Below are 17,693 nucleotides of genomic sequence, written 5' to 3' on the forward strand. Positions count from 1 at the left end.
GGGATGCTGAATCTGGAAGGATGAATAGGATTTAGGCAGCTGAAGGATGGAGCCAGGGTAATCGGGAAAGAGATTGTCAAAGACACTGATTTGTGGGATAGCCTGGAGCAGGAGAGAATTGCAGGTAAACTTAGCAGAAGGCAAGACTGGAGAGAGACCGGGCCTCCTGCCTTCTTGTCTCAGTCCCTGTGGAAAGGCCAAGACAAGATGAAGTGGAGATAAGTGGCTTGGGAGTAGTCAGGGAGTAGTGGAGGTCAACCAAAAGCTTTTAAAGGCTTCTCTGTGCAAACCCGTTCTCAGTGGGGAGGGGAGGGTGCCCAGGACCCAGGATGCCCATAGCACATGCACCTGCAGTGTGGATGGCACCCGGAGGCGGGCTGGCTGCACACCCAGGAAGAGCTCAGCGTTGGGGAAGGCACAGTGAGTTCTGTCCGTACTTTCTCCAGGCCTCCGCTTTCCCACATGCCAGAGGAGGGGTCAGCACGTGTTAGTCCCCACAGTCCCATCGAGTGCCGACATTCTGCACCTCCAGCAGGATTACCTGCTCTGGGCTGGCCTCGTAGACAAGATGTTGTTTACCCTCCATAGCAACTCCTTAAGAGTAGGTCTCCATTCCTGTTTTGTAGCTGAGGAAGCGCAGGTTCAAAGAAGTTAAAATTCTTGCCCATGATTATATACTCCACTGGTATGTTCTCCATGCGTAGTCCCCTTATGTCCAGAATTTTTATGACCTCTGGAGTTTCTCTGGAAAACTATTCATTCGTTCACTTAACATATATTTACTGAACCTTGCCCCTCTACAAGCACTGTGGTAGGACCCAGGAGTGGACAGGTGTATGTACATAAAATAATTGTAACAACTCCATACAGGTGTAATGTTCTCTACGGTTCGAAGAAGGCTTGCAAAATGTTTATCATGCTTCATGGCAGCCTTAAAAATAACCTGTGGTTTGTTGTTCTTGGTAAGCAGGTGAGGAATCTAGGGCAATGATTTGCCTCAGGTGCCCAGGCTAGAAACTGGGCAGAAGTCAGGCTCCTGTCAGACCTTGTCTGGGGCTCACTCTTTGTTTCATCACAGCAAACGTCAGACTCACTAAGAGCGGCCGACCTCAGCCTTGTTAGTAATCACCACGTTGAGATACCACTTCACACCCACCGGGCTGTCAAATCCTTAATAACCGGGCAATGTCAAGTGCTTTTGAAGATATGAGGCAACCAGTACTTGCATACACTACTGTCAGGAGTTCCAGGCAGCAAACCGCTTTGGAAAACAATTTACTAGACATCACCTAGTAAAGTTGAGTATGCACACACCCTAGCAATCAGCAGTGCCACAGCTTGGCCCTCACTGGAGAATTTCCTGCATGTGTACCCCATGAGACACGCACCAGGGTGTTTGTAATTGCAAAACACTGGAAACAATCCGAGTATCCATTGGCAATAAAATGGATCAGCAAATTGTGGAACAGTCCACTCCAGAGAACACTACCCATCAGTGAAAATGATTGACCTGTAGCCACACACTTCAACTTGGGTAAATCACGAAATTTATGTAATGTTGAGAAAAAGAAAGATATATAAGATGTGGATATACCTGTAAAAAAAAGTTAAAAACAGGGAAACGTAGGAGCGCCTGGGTGGCTCAGTTGGTAAAGTGTCTGACTTCGGCTCAGGTCATGATCTAGTGGTTTCTGAGTTCAAGCCCCGTGTCGGACTCTGTGCTGACAGCTTAGAGCCTGGAGCCTGCTTCAGATTCTGTGTCTCCTCCTGTCTCTGCCCCTCCCATGCTCATGCTCTGTCTCTCTCTGTCTCTCAATAATAAATAAACATTAAAAATTATTTTAAAAAAAACAGGGAAGAGTAAACAATACATTATATAAGAATGTGTACATATGTGATAACACAAAAAGAAAAGAAAGAAAAAATCCAGGAGAGTGCTTACATCTGGGGAGGGTGAGGAAACGATGGGATTGGGGAGGGGCATCCAGAGGCATCAGAAGGACCAATAATGTTTATGAAACTGGGTAGTGGGCATATGGATATTGTATCATTATTTTTAAAGTGTAAACTTACAGCATATATCTACTTTTTTCTAAGTACATTTGTATTGAAAATTTAAACGTACAGCAGTGCCAGATACGTGAATTGGTATTTGGGAAGTATGTAAGGAGGTACATTTTCTTTGTGCCACCTTACAAGATTGTACTTAAATTCACCATTAATCCTTGGCCATCTTGTTCCTTTCCCCTGTCTAGAGTGTTTGTACGACAGAATAGCACAAGAAACTGTGGATGAAACTGAAATTGCACAGAGACTCTCCAAAGTCAACAAGTACATCTGTGAAAAAATCATGGATATCAATAAATCCTGTAAAAATGAAGAACGAAGGGAAGCAAAATACAATTTGCAATAAACTTTGGATTTTTCATAAAGCCTTATCGTTTTTCTTGCGTGGCTTGTGATTTGCGGGCAATGGTGCTGTCCAGTTGAGACCCCACCGTGCGTGGTGGCATGTGGGCAGGGAGCCAGCAGGCTTCCAGGGTCGTCGGCTTGCCCTGAACTTGGACTTCCCATTCCAAAGAAGTCAAATGGATTTGCTGAGACTCAGGCAGCAACTTGGCACCAGTGTCATTCTGGGGATGGGGAAAGCACTGTCTTTTTTGGAGGGGGATAAAGTGTCTCTGAGTTGCCTATCACTTGACTGAGAATTTGAACTAATATTTTTACCATTCAAGGACTTCTATCTCTGTTCCTCTATTTTGTTCTATAATAAAGCTTCATTAATTCTTTGATGTAGACAATCATTATCCTCATTTATTTAAGTGTAGTAAGTGTACAGTGGAGGTGACCAGTGTCCTTTGAGAGGTGGAACCCTCAGGCCAAAAGCAAGAAAATTCATAAGGGGAGGGGTTGCTGTCTGCAGATCTGAAGGGCTGTCTCGGAAGCAAATTACTTCCTCTCACTTCAAAGGACAGATCTTAGGACCAGACAGACGCCTTTCTCACTCAAGATGATCTGAGATCCAACTTCCTTGATAAATTGAATCAGTCTCTGTAAAGGGGTGTTAGGGGGTGGTAATGTGAGATGTGGCCCAGCGTTACCTTCAGGAAGCAGGGGGCAGTGTCACCTCGCGTCAGTTCGTTTATCCTTTTATATCTAAAATGATCTTTCAAGTTACATAATTTTTATCTCATTCAGTAACTGATTCTCTAAGGTGCCTGGTGCACAATCTGGCAAACCACATTCGATCTTCCTGTTGATTTGCACTTTCTGTAATGCCTGTGAAGTCAGCATGGTATATTGGAAATGGCAAGGGTTTGGGGCTGAGCACCTGGGTTCCACTCCTGGCTCCCCTGCTTGCTTTGGGTTTAACCTAACCTCTTGAGTTTCCATTTGCTGTTCCGTAAAAAGGAGATTATATCTACCTTACAGACTTGCTATAAGAATTATATATCTATATATAAAGTGTTCAATAAATGTTGGCGATTGTTATTTTCTTCATTTCTGGTCATTGGCTTTTAGGCATTGGTTGGAAAATTTCAGCCCCTGGTTTCTCTGGTGGTCTCTAAGCCAAAGGTCAGGGTCACTGGGATAAGTAGGGGAAGTGGCTGCCTCTTTGAGGGATTTTGTTTTAGTAAATAAAATAACCCTTCGTCATGTGAAATATTGTATGCTTGCTAATAGGATGTGTACACGTGAGTTTCCTTTTATGGTATTTCCCCAACTTTCCACAAACTAGCAGTGTGATCTTGGATTGATCACTTAACTTCTCAGGTTCCTTATTGGTATAATGAGGAAAATAATGTCTGCCTCATGGGCTATATGGATAACTAAATAATAACAACAACAGGACTGTTCTAACTGACATAGTTTAACTCATTTCATGAGCAAAGTTCGTTACACTTAGTAGTGTTCAATAAATTCATGTTATTAAGATGGGTTCATTTCAAAGCATGAGGCAGCTTGGGCATGAGTAGTGCATGATGCATGAGGGACTCGGAAGAAGTATGCATTATTCTTGAGCTCATCCCCTTTTCTTCCTAACCATGGTGAAGACACACCTGAAAACTGCATTTACCTTCAAAGACCATTACAATGTCGTACCTGCTTTATAAGTGCTTTTAATTTGGTGGGGGAAATAGTCATGGAAATATATATTTTAAAACGCTATGAGAGATGTGAGTGCTTTATGTAATGTACAATGCACACATTAGGGACTGAACAAGGTGTGAAAGATTCTGGGATCTGAGTTCAAGTCCTGACTTTGCCACTTCTGTCAAGGTCATTTGACCTCTCTGGGGCTCATTTCTTTTAAAGTGGAGATCATGATCCCTAACTCAGGTTAGTTGTGGAGAGGATGATAGGTAACATCTGGATAAAGGGCTCTGGAAATCTCAAAGAGCTACAAAGATGTTAGTTACTTTTAGCTTATAAGGCAGAATAGAATCAGAAGTGGGATGTGACAAGGAAGGACATAAAAGCCAATTCTGCTGGGGAATCTGGAGAGGTGCATACTCGAGTTATACTGAAATGGTTTTGAGCCCCTCTTGAGTACTCAATGCCCTGTTACTGTCATGCAAGGGCAAGGCCATAATACCTGTACCCATACAGATGAAGAAATGGGCTCAGAAACGATTAAATAACATGTTGGCCAAGGTCTCAGATTTGTCAGCAGTGGAGCTGGATCAGAATCCGGGTCTGTACAAAATCTACCCTTTTACCTTTTCCTTGTAAGATGAGTGGGATGTAATGGTCTGGGCTGAGACTCTAAGCATGTAATTTGAGGGTATATTTAGAGAGACCCAACCTAAGTAATCAATGGAAAGTAACCAGTCTCATTAATTCAAGCCATGTGAAGGAGCTATAGTACTGTTTAAAAGGATGCATAGGGGCGCCTGGGTGGCTCAGTCGGTTGAGCGTCCGACTTCGGCTCAGGTCATGATCTCACAGTCCGTGAGTTCGAGCCCCGCATCGGGCTCTGTGCTGACAGCTCAGAGCCTGGAGCCTGTTTCAGATTCTGTGTCTCCCTCTCTCTCTGACACTCCCCCGTTCGTGCTCTGTCTCTCTCTGTCTCAAAAAATAAATAAACATTAAAAGGATGCATAGTTTTATTACATTAAACACATACACAAAACTCAAATTCATTTTGTATAGTGCAGAGTTTCCCAAATATGTTCAATATTAAGAATTTGCTGAGGTGTTTACAATACAGACTTGTGGGTCGTGGCTTAGTGAGCTCGAATCAGTAAGTTTGGGATGGGGGTGGGGATGTGCATTTGACATAAGTGCCACTCTTGAATAATACTAGTCTACTAGAAGTCGTTAGAAGACTTGATTTAACCAAGGAACAAGAGTGTTTCCAAAGTAAAAAGACATGTTCCTTTTAAAGTGCCTGAGGATATTTGCAACTGAGAGTATTAAATAACTAAGGACCTGCCCTAAAAACTTGTCTAGAGTCCCTCTTTCACGTTTGCCAAGTGCTGGTTAGTTGGACATGAGGCAGAAGGTGACTTTCAGTTCAGGTACCAGTAAGTATCCCCTCACTTTTACACTTAGGTTCTTTCTTTTGATTCTTGTGACAGGCCAGTGGGTCGTGTAGGACAAGACAGCCAGGACTCAACTGGCAGTCTGAATTGATGAGGTTTGGGCACTGTCTTCAGAAACCCTGGCAACAAGTTCTCTGTTACCAGATGAAACTGAAAGATGTGGTTTGTTTTTATCTTCTACCCGAGGAATGGAATTAGTGACCATTAAGTGCCCATGGATTTCTTGCATGCATTTCTAAATTATGACATTCTTTTGTAATTGTAAAGAAATAAAAAACACTTCATAGAAATTTTTGGAAAAATAGGGAAACATTCCAAAATTACGCTCCTGTAAGCATTGTGATAGATCTCTTGTAGTCTCTTTCTCAAGGCTGAGAGAGTGTATCGTACACACTGCGATCATAGCGTATGATCAGGTTTGCATCCTTCCCTTTCCATTGGATCGTGTTTCCCTGTTGCTCCAGGAAACTTAACCATCAATTCCAACATCACCAAGCAGACAGACATCAAGCTACAGTCGAGTAAGCCATCTGCTGGGCTGTGGGGCTAAGAAGGAGGGTTGCCAGCCCCTGAGAGGCCCCACTACACAAATTGGTCCATCGAGGGCAGGAGCGAGAGCCTAAGTCTAGAGGTCAATGCATTCGAGTTCAGTTCCCAACTCTAGCACTTACTACCTCACTTGATGTGAGTTATGCAGTCATCTTGTTGAACACCAGCTTCTTCATTTGCAAAATGGAGGAAATAACATCCCATTGTGGTGTTGCTAGAAGTACTGAACGTAATTAAAGCGCCAGGCCAGAGAGGATAAAGGGCCACCAAGGTTAGAGCTGACATTCTTCTCTTCTCTCCCCACACCCTTTCAAGTCCTCCCCCCAGTGTGCCTCAGTCCAGTCTCCAACCTGCTCTGACCTCTTACACGGCAACTTTGGCTTTTATACCTGCCTTTGGCCCTCCAGACAGCTTGTGCTTATCCCACAGTGCTCCATGCTCATGGCCTTTTCCTGTGTGTACCAGCTAGGCCCCCTCCCCACCTCCCAGCTCTCCTCCCAGAAAAGCCCCAGCCTCAGGCCCACCATCCAGGGGCCCATTGCTCTTCCTTAAATTTTTAGGTTGTTTATAAATAAAACTCAGGGGAAGATTTTCATGTGCATAGTTTTTCCCTTTATATTTTCTATCATTTTCTTAAGGTCATTTTACCTGGGTCAAAAAGAATGACATTTTTTTTTTATCATTCTTGATACATATAATGAGTGTGTGACCGTGTTTTAAATTATTTTGCCAACTTACTAGGTGAAAACTAGTACCTCATATTTCCTTTGATTATTTCTGAGATTGTACATCTTCCCAGAGTTTGCTTTCTTGGTTTCAGAAAATAAAAGCTTAACCTGTAAGCATTTCCAGCAGAATCCATTTCATTTTCTGTGTTTAGTCTTCTCTGGACAAATATGTGTACCTTGGGCATATAATTTTTTGTATCTGCAAATAGACATATCAACAGTTATTTCCATCACTTCTTTTGAAGGGATTGATCAGTTTGTGCCAAGAACCTTCATAGGCTCAAGGAACCTCCGGGTCAAAAGTGAACTTCGAGGTCTTCCTCCCAGATCTCCTGCCCACTGCAAGCAAATGCCTCTCTAGGCCGTGCTTGAATACCTCCAGGCATGGGGGAGTTGGCTTCCTACCCAATTATTACTGTCACTGAGATGTTCTTCTGTTGAGCTAAAAATATACTTCCCTGAGATTTCTAAGGTCATTCAAATTCTCTCCTCTGAAATCACACACAACGCTTCTCCTCATAGCCCTTTGTGGAATTGAAGGTACCAATCCTGTCTCTTCACCAACTAATAAGTAGTTCAAATTCTATTTTACCGTTTGTCACATGAGGGAGGCTACACGGGACAGAGTGGGGCTTCTGGACTTGACAGCCCTGTGTTTGAATCCTGACCATCACTTACTACTATCTGACCTTGAACAAGTTTATAACCTCTCTTAACTTCAGTTTTCTCATTTTTAAAATGGGAACATAATCCCTACCTATATCAAGGGCTATGTAAGATAATGTGAGTAAAGTAGCTAGGCATTCAATATCAGTTCCCTAATCCTAAGACCCCTGACCATCCCAGTTGCTCTTTTATGTTGTGTCCCTAAAAGGTAGGGTTCAAGACTGGACAGGGTACTTTAGGAAGGGTCTGGGTGGCACTAACTAGAGCAGGTTATCACCTCTTATGACAGCATATCTCTATGAATGTGTCTTGACCCTGAATTAGCATCTTCCATGATGGAATTATCCCATGTTGAGTTAATGGTCACCAAACTTTCCTCTGTGTTCTCTTTTTGGCTAACACAATACTTGTCCCTTTAGTTCACTGCGTTGTAAGAGGAACATAGGTCTTGAAGCCAGAGAAACTCACACAAAATTCAGCTCCTGATTTCCCTATTGATTAGAGTAGAAGATATTGGTCAAGTGCATGATGTCCCCCAGCCCCAGCCATCTTGTCCATTATGCACTTGTTACGGTGATCATACTGGCCTCCCGCCACGGCAGGCCTACAGTCCCTGCCTTCCTAGTTCAGGGATTCAGTAAAGTGCTTCTTTTTTTCCCTTTTTCTTTCCCCTTTTCCTTTTAGCGGCTCTTTATCACCACCACCACCACCACTACCCATTCAAGTGTGTGTTCTTAAATATAGTTCTTAAATGAAATACAGGACTTTGCATTTATCCCTCTTCTATTTCATCTTATTGGTTTCAGCCCAACATTCCAGCTGGTTGAGATCTTCTTTTCCATTTGTGTTTAAAATACAAAACAGAATTTGAGGAAAGCCAAAGCCAAGAAAGAAAATCCAACCATAATCTCGAGAACCAAGCCCAACTGCACGTGGCTCCTGGGAGCCCCTCCTGTCTGTCCATGGGCAACATCTCTTTGTCCCCATGGCTGGCCAGCTTCCCATGATCCTGCCTTGTGCATCTAACACCATGTGGCAAACATTTCGCCCTCTGTGGCCCGATGTGCATAGTTACCATTTTAATGCCCTTTCCAGTACAGGGTCCTGATTACCTTCTTATCTCTTATGTGCATTTTGTTGTCTCTAGTGTCTTGCTGTTAGAGATAATACTGCCATGATCATTTATAGTTGTTTGTTTCTTAAATTCCCAGGACTGAGCTAACTGGGTTAAAGGGCAAGGACATTTTATAGTCCTTTCCATGTGTTTTTATATTGCTTTCCAAAAGGTTCAGCCATGTCTCAAGCAAGATAGACATCCGTGTGTTTTTGGAATTTTTAAAGAAGCATGGTTAACTCATTCTCTATAAAGATGTACTTTTTCAATGCCTTTCTAGGTAAATTGTCTGTGCATGCATTTGGGTGTTTGAGATCCTTATGGAATTTGATTCTATGATAGGCCCTTTCTCCCAGGTTTATAGTATATAAATATATCTTTTGTATCCTAGCCAAATTATCAATAACAATGTTTAGTTCTGTGAAAAGGAAAGAGCCATATGGTCCTCCACTAAAGACCCTCTTCTCCTCCCCAATTAGCCTTCTCTAAGCTGGGTTATTCTAGTAGCTAGAACTCCTCCTTCTAGTGCAATCATGGAAGAGCTCTGAGATGGGGCCTTTGAGCTTCCACCTAGAGGATGACAGTGACTGTCTATTGGCCATTTGTGTGCTAATCCATCCCTCCCTCTGTTCGTTTTACATGCACTGAATGTCAAACCTGTGCCCAGCACTCTGAGAGGCACTTCTCGTTGGGTCCAGGCAGGGAGTCACACACCAAGCATAGCTCCAAACCCCCATCTGATCCGACAACTGAGGATATGGGCATTCACTGTTTCATTAGCTAAAGGGGAGAGAGATTCAGTGTCCTAGCCTCACCAAATTTCTAGTATCCAGAAATTCCCCATCAGTAATTATGGAATTCATTCAGTCACTCAACAAACATTTATTGAGTACCTAGTACATGTCCGTCACTAGTCTAAATGCCTGAGACATATCTATGAAGAAAAGCACAAATGGCCTAAACTCTGGCTCGGGTGGGGCGGGGGGGGAATGGGAAGAGAAGGAAGGTAAATAGTAAACATAATAAATAAGAAAATTACAGAAGAAGGTGATGAATGCCCTGAGGAAAAGAAAAAGCAGTGCAGAGTCAGGAAGACTGTGTGTGTGGGGAGAAGGTTGTCAGCATGGGGCGGACAGCCCTGCAGGACCCTTGCCATGGGAGCTGGAGGTGCCCCAGGAGCAGAAAGTGAGGGAGATTATGTCCTGTCTGCCTGGAGCCTCAGCTTTACTCCCAGATGAGAGGAAGGGAGTGGGGGGAAGGAGGAAGGAAGAATTCATTTTAACTGGTACTTGAAGACACTCTGTGTAGCAACAAGAAGGATTAGAGCATAGAAGAAGCATGTTCATCAAGAAAATGAAGCAGGAGACTTCAAAAAAACGGGCACTTGAAGGAGGTAGTGGTGAAGATCTGTTCTTGCCGATACCCTCCCTCAGGTCCCTCTGGAAAGCTAGGGGTCCCTTGCCGTGGACAGATGTGGGGTGGGGAGGAGAGTGGGCGCTGAGCCAGGCTATCCTAGGTTTGAATCCAGGCTCCATCTCCTGCTACGTGAATCACACGGTTTCCGGAGCTTCTGTCTCCTTGTCAGAAAAACGAGGACAGGGGTTCTGACTTTGTGGTATTGTTGGAGGGACAAAACAAAGAAGCACACTAGCAGGCTCCCAGCAGAAAAGCTGGCCCCGGGAGAGGTGCTCAGCTGCTGGCACCTGGAATGCACGTGGGAGCCAAGGGGCCTTTCACGACATCTCCTGTCATCAGATGTGGTGATGCCAAGTATCTCTGAGGCTTTCTCAAACCATGTCTCTTTCTCGGCCTCTTTTTGCCCCCAAGGTACAGCGCCAGTAACACTGCCTCTGAGGGTTTGCTCTGAGGATTCAGCGAAATCCCAAATGCACGTGTGTGAGCAGGAGCCTGGCCCGGAATAGGTCCTGGCTAAATCCACGTCCTTTTGCTGGTGTAGCACCTCAGACCCCCTGCGGGGCATGCACTTGTCCTCACCCCCACAGCACAGCCCATACCCTTTGCGTAGCAATACTTAGAGAACTGCTTTTATCTCACCAAGGATAATCTATAGACTATTGGCCTGCCTGCGTCTGAGCCCAACCGAAATGACGGCAAAAAAGAGTGCTCCCAGCATAGGTGTGGCCTGGATCCAGCAGACTAAGCATTCAATAAATGCTTGTTGGATGAATGATTGAGCAAATGAATGAGTAGCTTTATTATTATCACATTGATTAGTAATATAAAAGACTCACAGATATTACTGCTTGTGATTCCTCATAGCAGTTTTCTGATGTGTCTTTATGTTGAAGGTAAGGAAACAGGCTGTAAAGAAGGGTAATTTGAATTTCCTGAGTTACATAGTTAATGGATGGAACTTAAACCCAAGTCTCCTGAGGCAAGATCCTATGTTCTTCCTCTCTACCGGTGGTTCTAACACTTCAGGCTGCTTTAGATTTAGCTACAGGCCTTGCTGACACCCGGATCACAGGTCCCACCCCAGAGTTTGCCATTCAGCGGATCTGGTGTGAGGCTCACAAATTACACTTCCATCCAGTTCTCAGGGTGATGCCGATGCTGCTGGTCTGGGCACCACACTTTGAGAAGCACCTGTCTAAACAAAGGTGCTTTTCCACATTATAATTATGGTAAGTGGAATGTAATTACATCTTGGTGATTTCAAACTAATGTGCCATGATCAGCAGAAGCTGTGGATAGAGAGTAAGAAGGACGGACAGGGTGCCTGAGCCTCAAAGCCAAGTCAGCAGCCTAGGCCTTAGTGACTTTGGAGGTGAGTCTCACCATTTTGAGACTCACTTTGCCCTGTGGAAAATGGGATTTTCCATATGCCTCCCAGGGGTGGCAGTAGACTGGATGAAATAACGGAAGAGGGACTATTTCAAGAAATCAGCAGGGCAAAGCCTCCCTGTTTCACTTATCTGCTGTGTCCATTTCCAGGGCCAGGGACATGAAATAGAAAAAAGAAAGATCAGAACCCCACATCCTCCCTCTGCACCAACACCCACCTGCCCCAAACAATAACCAGAATTATTGACAAGCACCTACATTGAGCTGTGGATTTTCTCTCTCTGTTCTTCTTATATGTGAATAATTAACAAACTCATAATTACATTCATTATCCACTTCAGCATCTTGGTTTCTTGTTTGTTCACTGCTGTATTCCCAGCTCCTGGCATACAGTATAAATTCATTTAAAAAATTATTGAATAGGGCGCCTGGGTGGCTCAGTCACTTAAGCATCTGACTTCGGCTCAGGTCATGATCTCACAGTTTGTGAGTTCAAGCCCTACTTTGGGCTCTGTGCTGACACTTGGAGCCTCCTTCGGATTCTGTCTCCCTCTCTCTGCCCCTCCCTTGCTCATGCTCTGTCTCTCTCTGTCTCAAAAATAAATAAACATTATAAAATTTTAATTATTGAATAAATAAATGCAAAAGTCAAAGATTTGGTAGGAGGCTGTGGCTCCAATCCAGACCTGAACTAAAGCAAGGACCCCAAAGTTGGAAGGAGAGGAATGGAGCAGAGACAAACCCTGGGGTCATTGTGTCTCCATCCCAGTGTGGGAAGGACAGGCCTGTCCCTTAGCTCCTGCCCCGGGGGCAGGCCATGGGTCTTCCCGATCAGGCCAATAGTGTTATGGGAAGAAGGGGGTAATAAATGTCCAGGGCCTGGGCCACTCCCACATAGATTCTTCTGTGGGAAGAATCTGGATAAGGTTATCCTCCTCTCCCCCTGAAATGGGCACCTGAAATTTATCCAAAAACTTTTAGTGGGCCCAGATCACCAGCAATCATGTGGGACACCTCTGGACTCATTGCAATGGTCATCAGAGAAGCTACACAAGGAACAAATGCCAGCATAGCTTTTTCTGCAGCATTGTCCTTGGTTCCTTGCCATTAATTTCTCAGCAGTTCTCACTCGTGGCCACCTGCAGCCTGTCCAGAACTCAGCAGAGATGGGATTTTCATGCTGGGGAAATTCGGGGGGGGGGGGGGGGGGCTTGTGGGTCTGGTTTGCAAACCTGATCAGAGTGGCCGTGGGGATTTGTTCACACTGCATCCCCCACCGCACCCTTACATACATTTCTCCCTACTTTGGGAGAACAGTGACTCCACTGAAATAGTTTTCTGAAATCAGTGATGTGTCAGCACTGTTATAAATTGCCTTATGCCTCTGCTAGTTCATCAGCTTATACCATCACTGGGCACCCATCTTTGGCGCTGGACTGTGAGTGCTCAAAGGGGCTACCTTGTGTGTGTTCCTCCCTGAGGCCCTGAGCCCAGCACAGAGCCGGTACAGATGAAATGGAGCTCACCCTGCATTCCTGGCCCCTGATGACCAAAGACTGTGCAAAACCAGACACTGGAGCAGTTTCTCCCACCTGGAGGTTTAAGGTTTTGCAAGATCAAGAAAGCCCTTCACAAGAATGTCATGAGACCTCCTTGGCCTTGTTACCCCAGAATAGGGCACCACCAAGTCAAGAAAGAAGGAAAGGATTTGGCAGTGGTTAAGTCTGAGGAGCCTGACCTTACGCTGCCTGGGTCTGAGTGTGAGCTCCACCACTTACGTCTGTGTGAGTTATTGGGTGAGTTATTTAATTGGTCTGGGCCTTGGTTTCCTCCACATAAAATGGAGGTCTCAGGTTCCTGTGAGCATGAAGTTAATATCTATCAAGCACTTAGAACTGTACCTGACACACAGTGAACACCATGTAAGTGTTTATTGTCATTGTGAGCAAGGGGCAAGAGGTGGGAGAGGGTAGGGGTGCCTGGGTGGCTCAGTCAGTTAAGCATTTGACTTTGGCTCAGGTCATGATCTAATGGTTCATGATTTCAAGCCCCCCACCGGGCTCTGTGCTGACAGCTCAGAGCCTGGACCCTGCTTCAGAATCTGTGACTCCCTTTTCTCTGCCCCTCTCCCACTCACACTCTGTCTCTCTCTTTCAAAAAATAAATAAATGTTAAAAAAAAATTTTTTTTAAAGAGGTGGGAGAGGGGAGAAGTTTCAAGGAGTGGGGGTGAAATTGGTATTGGGAGAGAAGGCTGGAGAGGGGGGAAGGGGTGAGACCATGGAGGGCCTTGGCCCCAGGCTGTGCTGTTGGCCTCTGAAGACCACAGACAGCTGCTGAAAGGTCAGGCCAGCATCGGTGTGGTGGGGGGCTTGGAGAAAGAGAGGAGTTGCGGAGGTTTTTGGAATAGCCCGGGTAAGCGACGATGAGGGGCAGATGCCCACCATCTTTCCTCCTTAAGTGTTGACACTGCCAGATGGGAACCAGGCTGTGAGCCCTGCAGTGGTCCGGGTGCGAAGAGCCCCGGGGCACCTGTGTCTGGAGCAGCCCCTCCATGCGGCTCCCGGCTCCCATGCTCTGGCCCCATCAGCACAGGCCCTCATGGGGACTCAGCCCCAGCAGAAGCAAGGCTCCCAGAGCGGGAGATGAAACTAGTCCCAGGGAAGGGGGCAGACTGCCGGCCTGGATTCCTCTCTGTGTCAGGGCTTCCCTAAGCTTCCTTGATGCCATGGAAACAGCATGGGTTTGAACCTTTCCTCCACCACCTTTCAGTAACATGACCTTGGACAAGTGACTGACCCTTCTGGGTCCTCAAATTTATTAGCTATGTAGAAAGAATAACAATGGCAATGTTTTAGGGCTGTTGCATAAAGCGCTGGGCACACGGCAGGCACATAGTAGGTGCTGACTACCAGGTGCCGCCCACCCCTCAGCATGAGGAAGCAGGGAGCCAGGATGGCACGCCTCACCTGTGCGGAGCCTTGAGGCTGGCTCTTCCATGAGCCTCAGTGTCCTCTGTTATTTTTTTTTGTATTGAATAAATTTGACATGCAACATCATGCGAGTTTAAGGTGCACAGTATGTTACTTTGATACATTTATGCATTGTGATTGCCAGTGTAGCAGTATTTATCACATTACATACTTATAGTCCGAATAGTATTTTCTGTATTCATTATACTGTGCAGTAGATCTCTACGGCTTACTCACTACTCATGACAAGCCGGTTTCCTCATTTACAGTGCCTGTGACATATAGTCCTCCTGCCCCTCTGCCCCTCCTCCCATCAGAGAAGAGATTTCAGCCTGTGACACATTCTTTCCCCAAATGGGTGGGAAGCCCCTGGCCCTGGATATGAAAAATGAGAGCCACTCACTGCTGAGAAGCTATCATTGTGGTAGAAGGAGAAAGGCCGGAGTTCCTCTTTTCAATGGCTCTTTAAATTATTTTCATTTTGCTGACTTGGCACTTCTCTGAGCTAAGGAGGTTTGGGAGATGGTTATGGGCCATTTAAGCAGACAGCCTCACTGGCTCCAATCTCTTGGGGGAGGAAGAGATTTAACCCTCTGTAGTCCAGCCTGGCGCTGCCTTCCTCAGGGCCCAGGAGGGGTAGGTGGGGCTTTGCAGGCTGGGGCTGCCTCTTGAGGAGCTGGCCCAGGACCAAGTACCTCAAACACCTAGAGATTTCCAGTGTCAGCCCATTAAAGGCACAGATGGAATAGAGACTATGGCCAGATTCGAAAGTGGGTTGGGTTCCCCTGTGTTTTAAATTATGATTGTAAGGTGGCTTCTTTTCATCATCTTTTTCTTTCTTTTCCTCTTGTCTTTAAGACTGAGCTTTTGATCCAGACTTCCTGATGCAGAGTGAGAAGGGTGGCCAACAAGAGCATGCGATGCCTCCCCACACCTTTCCCCTGCTCAGTGGTAGGAGATCTTTCCATTAGCTTTGCTGAGCTCCTCCTGTCGCTCAGGATCCACACTGAAGACCCCACATATTTAAATAACCACAACAAGAATATTTCAGAGTTGGCATTGCTGTCTTTATTTCTCCTGATGAGGACACTGCAGCCCAGAGAGGTTAGATCTTTTGCACACTGTCACACAGCTAATAAGTGAGAGCGTTAAGACTCCAATCCAGGTCCTTCTGAGACCAAGTCCACTGTTCTTGCATCACGGCCTCAGTGCCTTCTAGCAATCAGCACTGACTGAGAGCCGGCCGGGTGCCAGCCCCTGCACCGTGGGACAGAGTTGGGGAGTGTTCCTCCCCCGCTGGTTGGGGTCTAGCCATGTTGTAAGGTTCACCTTCGCGTACAAGTTTCCCTTGCAAAGCAGTGGGGATGGTAGAAAGATGGAAGCACATGTCCGACAACAGGATAACTGCACGTGCACACACTCATCCCACTGACTTTCTTCATAGAGTGAAAGACCATCCAGCAGAAAATGAAGCAGAGCTACAAGTATCCGCAGAAAGAAGCACCCAAAGCATCATGTGGAGTCAGAAAAGCAGGCTGTTGAGTGAAACTTAGAGTCTGAGACCATGTATGTGAACTCTTGTAACAAACCACCAGCACAGGTTGTTGATGGACAGGGAGCTGAGCATTCAGAGTGTGAGGACCCGGCCAGGAAAGGTGCTCAGGGGTGGGAGGGGCAAGGGCACCCCAAAGAGACGTCTGCGATGTTGACGCTGTTTCTGACAAAAGACAAAAAGGAGATCTGAAGAAAAAGAACAGATAGCAGAAAGGGTTTCGATACCTTGTGCCTGCGAGGGTCCCGGGTGAGGGGGTCTGTGAGACACCCTCTTCTGTGTGCCTGAAGTGCAGACCTGGCCTGGGGCTCAGTCCCGTGGGGGCCAGCATGAGCCCCTCCTTCACAGGCTCTTGGCAGGATTAAACAGGGATCAGTCAGAAGCACTTTTTAACCTGTAAAATGTTGTAGGAATGTAAACGTCTGTGCTCTTTTCCGATCTGTCTTCCTGGCTAGCTTGTGACTTTCTTGAGCGCAAAGACAATTTCAGAGTCACACTTTGACCCCAGTCTAAGCTCAGGAACTCTTGCTGGCTCTGGGCCAGAACCCCAGATCATAAGCCCTGCCATCAGTCTCTTCCGCCACCTCCGTTCCCCAGTACTGTTTGCATTGAGGGGAAACAGCTTACCCCAGGTTTTTGCCACGGTGGACACACAAAATTGATAGCTGAGCACGGTGTCAGGTACTTGAGAGAAAAGTCCAAAAGAGTCCTGTGGGCACAGTGAATGATGTAGTAGTAAGAGCCCACCCCACCAGACTCTTGCCTCGGGCCCCAGGCAGGGAACTCTCCTGAGCTGTGCATCCCCCGGACTGAGGCCCCACAAAGCCTTGCTTGCTCCTTCCATGGCCCTGAGGGAGGCCCATCACCACTCCCATCAGGAAGCTGGGGATGCTGAGGCTAGAGCAGCGATAATGGGCAGAGACAACGCAAATCCAAGTCTGGTGGATTCCAAAACCTGTGCTGTTCTCCATGGGCCAAGGCATCTCCATGGACTGTGAAGGCACAGATGCCACCAGGGAATCCACGGAAGGCCATAAGATACATACCCGCCCCCCGCCCCGGCCTTCCTCATCAGGCAGTGAATGGTGGCTCAGGCAGGGACTGGAGTGGGGAATCACGTTTCAGAGCCGGCCAGAGTGGCTGCCACTCGGAGCGCTCCCTTTGTAGTTTGAATATGCAGCCTCTAATTAGACTTTGCCTTAATTGCAAGATTTCCATACGCCCCGCAACTGCCACGCACTCTGTCTGGGGATAAACACGTCCATCAAGTGAGAAGCAAATTGTGGCTGTTGCCTTGGCCCCATCATCCGGTTTGCTCGCTCTGCTCCGGTTCCTCTGGGGACGTAGTCAGCCTTCCCCTGTGCAAGTGCTTTGGGGCCCACATTTTAATCAAAAGCGTACCTGCCTCTAGGAAAAAGAGTAGAGGCACAGCTCAAAAGTGATTAAATTTAATAACCAAAAGACCAGAAAAAGTCTGCTTTGCAATGCATAATTTCACCATATATTTATTTATTTCATCATGTGGCCACATTCTGTATGCTGTATGGGGACACTTTATTAAAAATGCCATTTATTTTAACAGCAGCAATAAGGGAAAATGCACACCTTTTTTTGCCTCCCCGCTGTGTTAAAGGCATTTGTGGTTATTAAATCACTCTTGAGCAGAGGAATGCCTGTCTCCAAATTTACTCTGAAGTATTTCAATAAAATGATCTCAAATGTTTATCCAGTCAGCCAAAGCCATGCTGGGCCAGGTGCTAGG

At 46.1% G+C, this 17,693-nt stretch overlaps 1 protein-coding gene across 10 annotated transcripts in view; it reads left to right on the top strand.

Annotated features, from left to right (window-relative positions):
* Positions 1-17,693, top strand: part of LOC131504751 (BEN domain-containing protein 5) — a 1,495,810-nt gene that overhangs the window by 1,284,317 nt on the left and 193,800 nt on the right. For 4 of the 10 annotated variants that reach the window (XR_009258138.1, XR_009258139.1, XM_058717436.1 and 1 more), the window contains one exon: positions 2,256-2,432. The exons of 4 other annotated variants lie outside the window; for them this stretch is intronic. Coding sequence is in view for 4 of the 6 variants with exons in the window: in XM_058717436.1 (XP_058573419.1) it covers positions 2,256-2,295 (40 nt within the window). In the remaining 2 variants the exon portion in view is untranslated. Of the gene's footprint in view, positions 1-2,255; positions 2,793-17,693 lie in introns of those variants that run through there. 2 more of the 10 variants (XM_058717437.1, XM_058717443.1) reach the window with 1 other exon arrangement.

This window comes from Neofelis nebulosa, chromosome 2, assembly GCF_028018385.1.
Source record: "Neofelis nebulosa isolate mNeoNeb1 chromosome 2, mNeoNeb1.pri, whole genome shotgun sequence".
Lineage (NCBI taxonomy): Eukaryota > Metazoa > Chordata > Mammalia > Carnivora > Felidae > Neofelis > Neofelis nebulosa.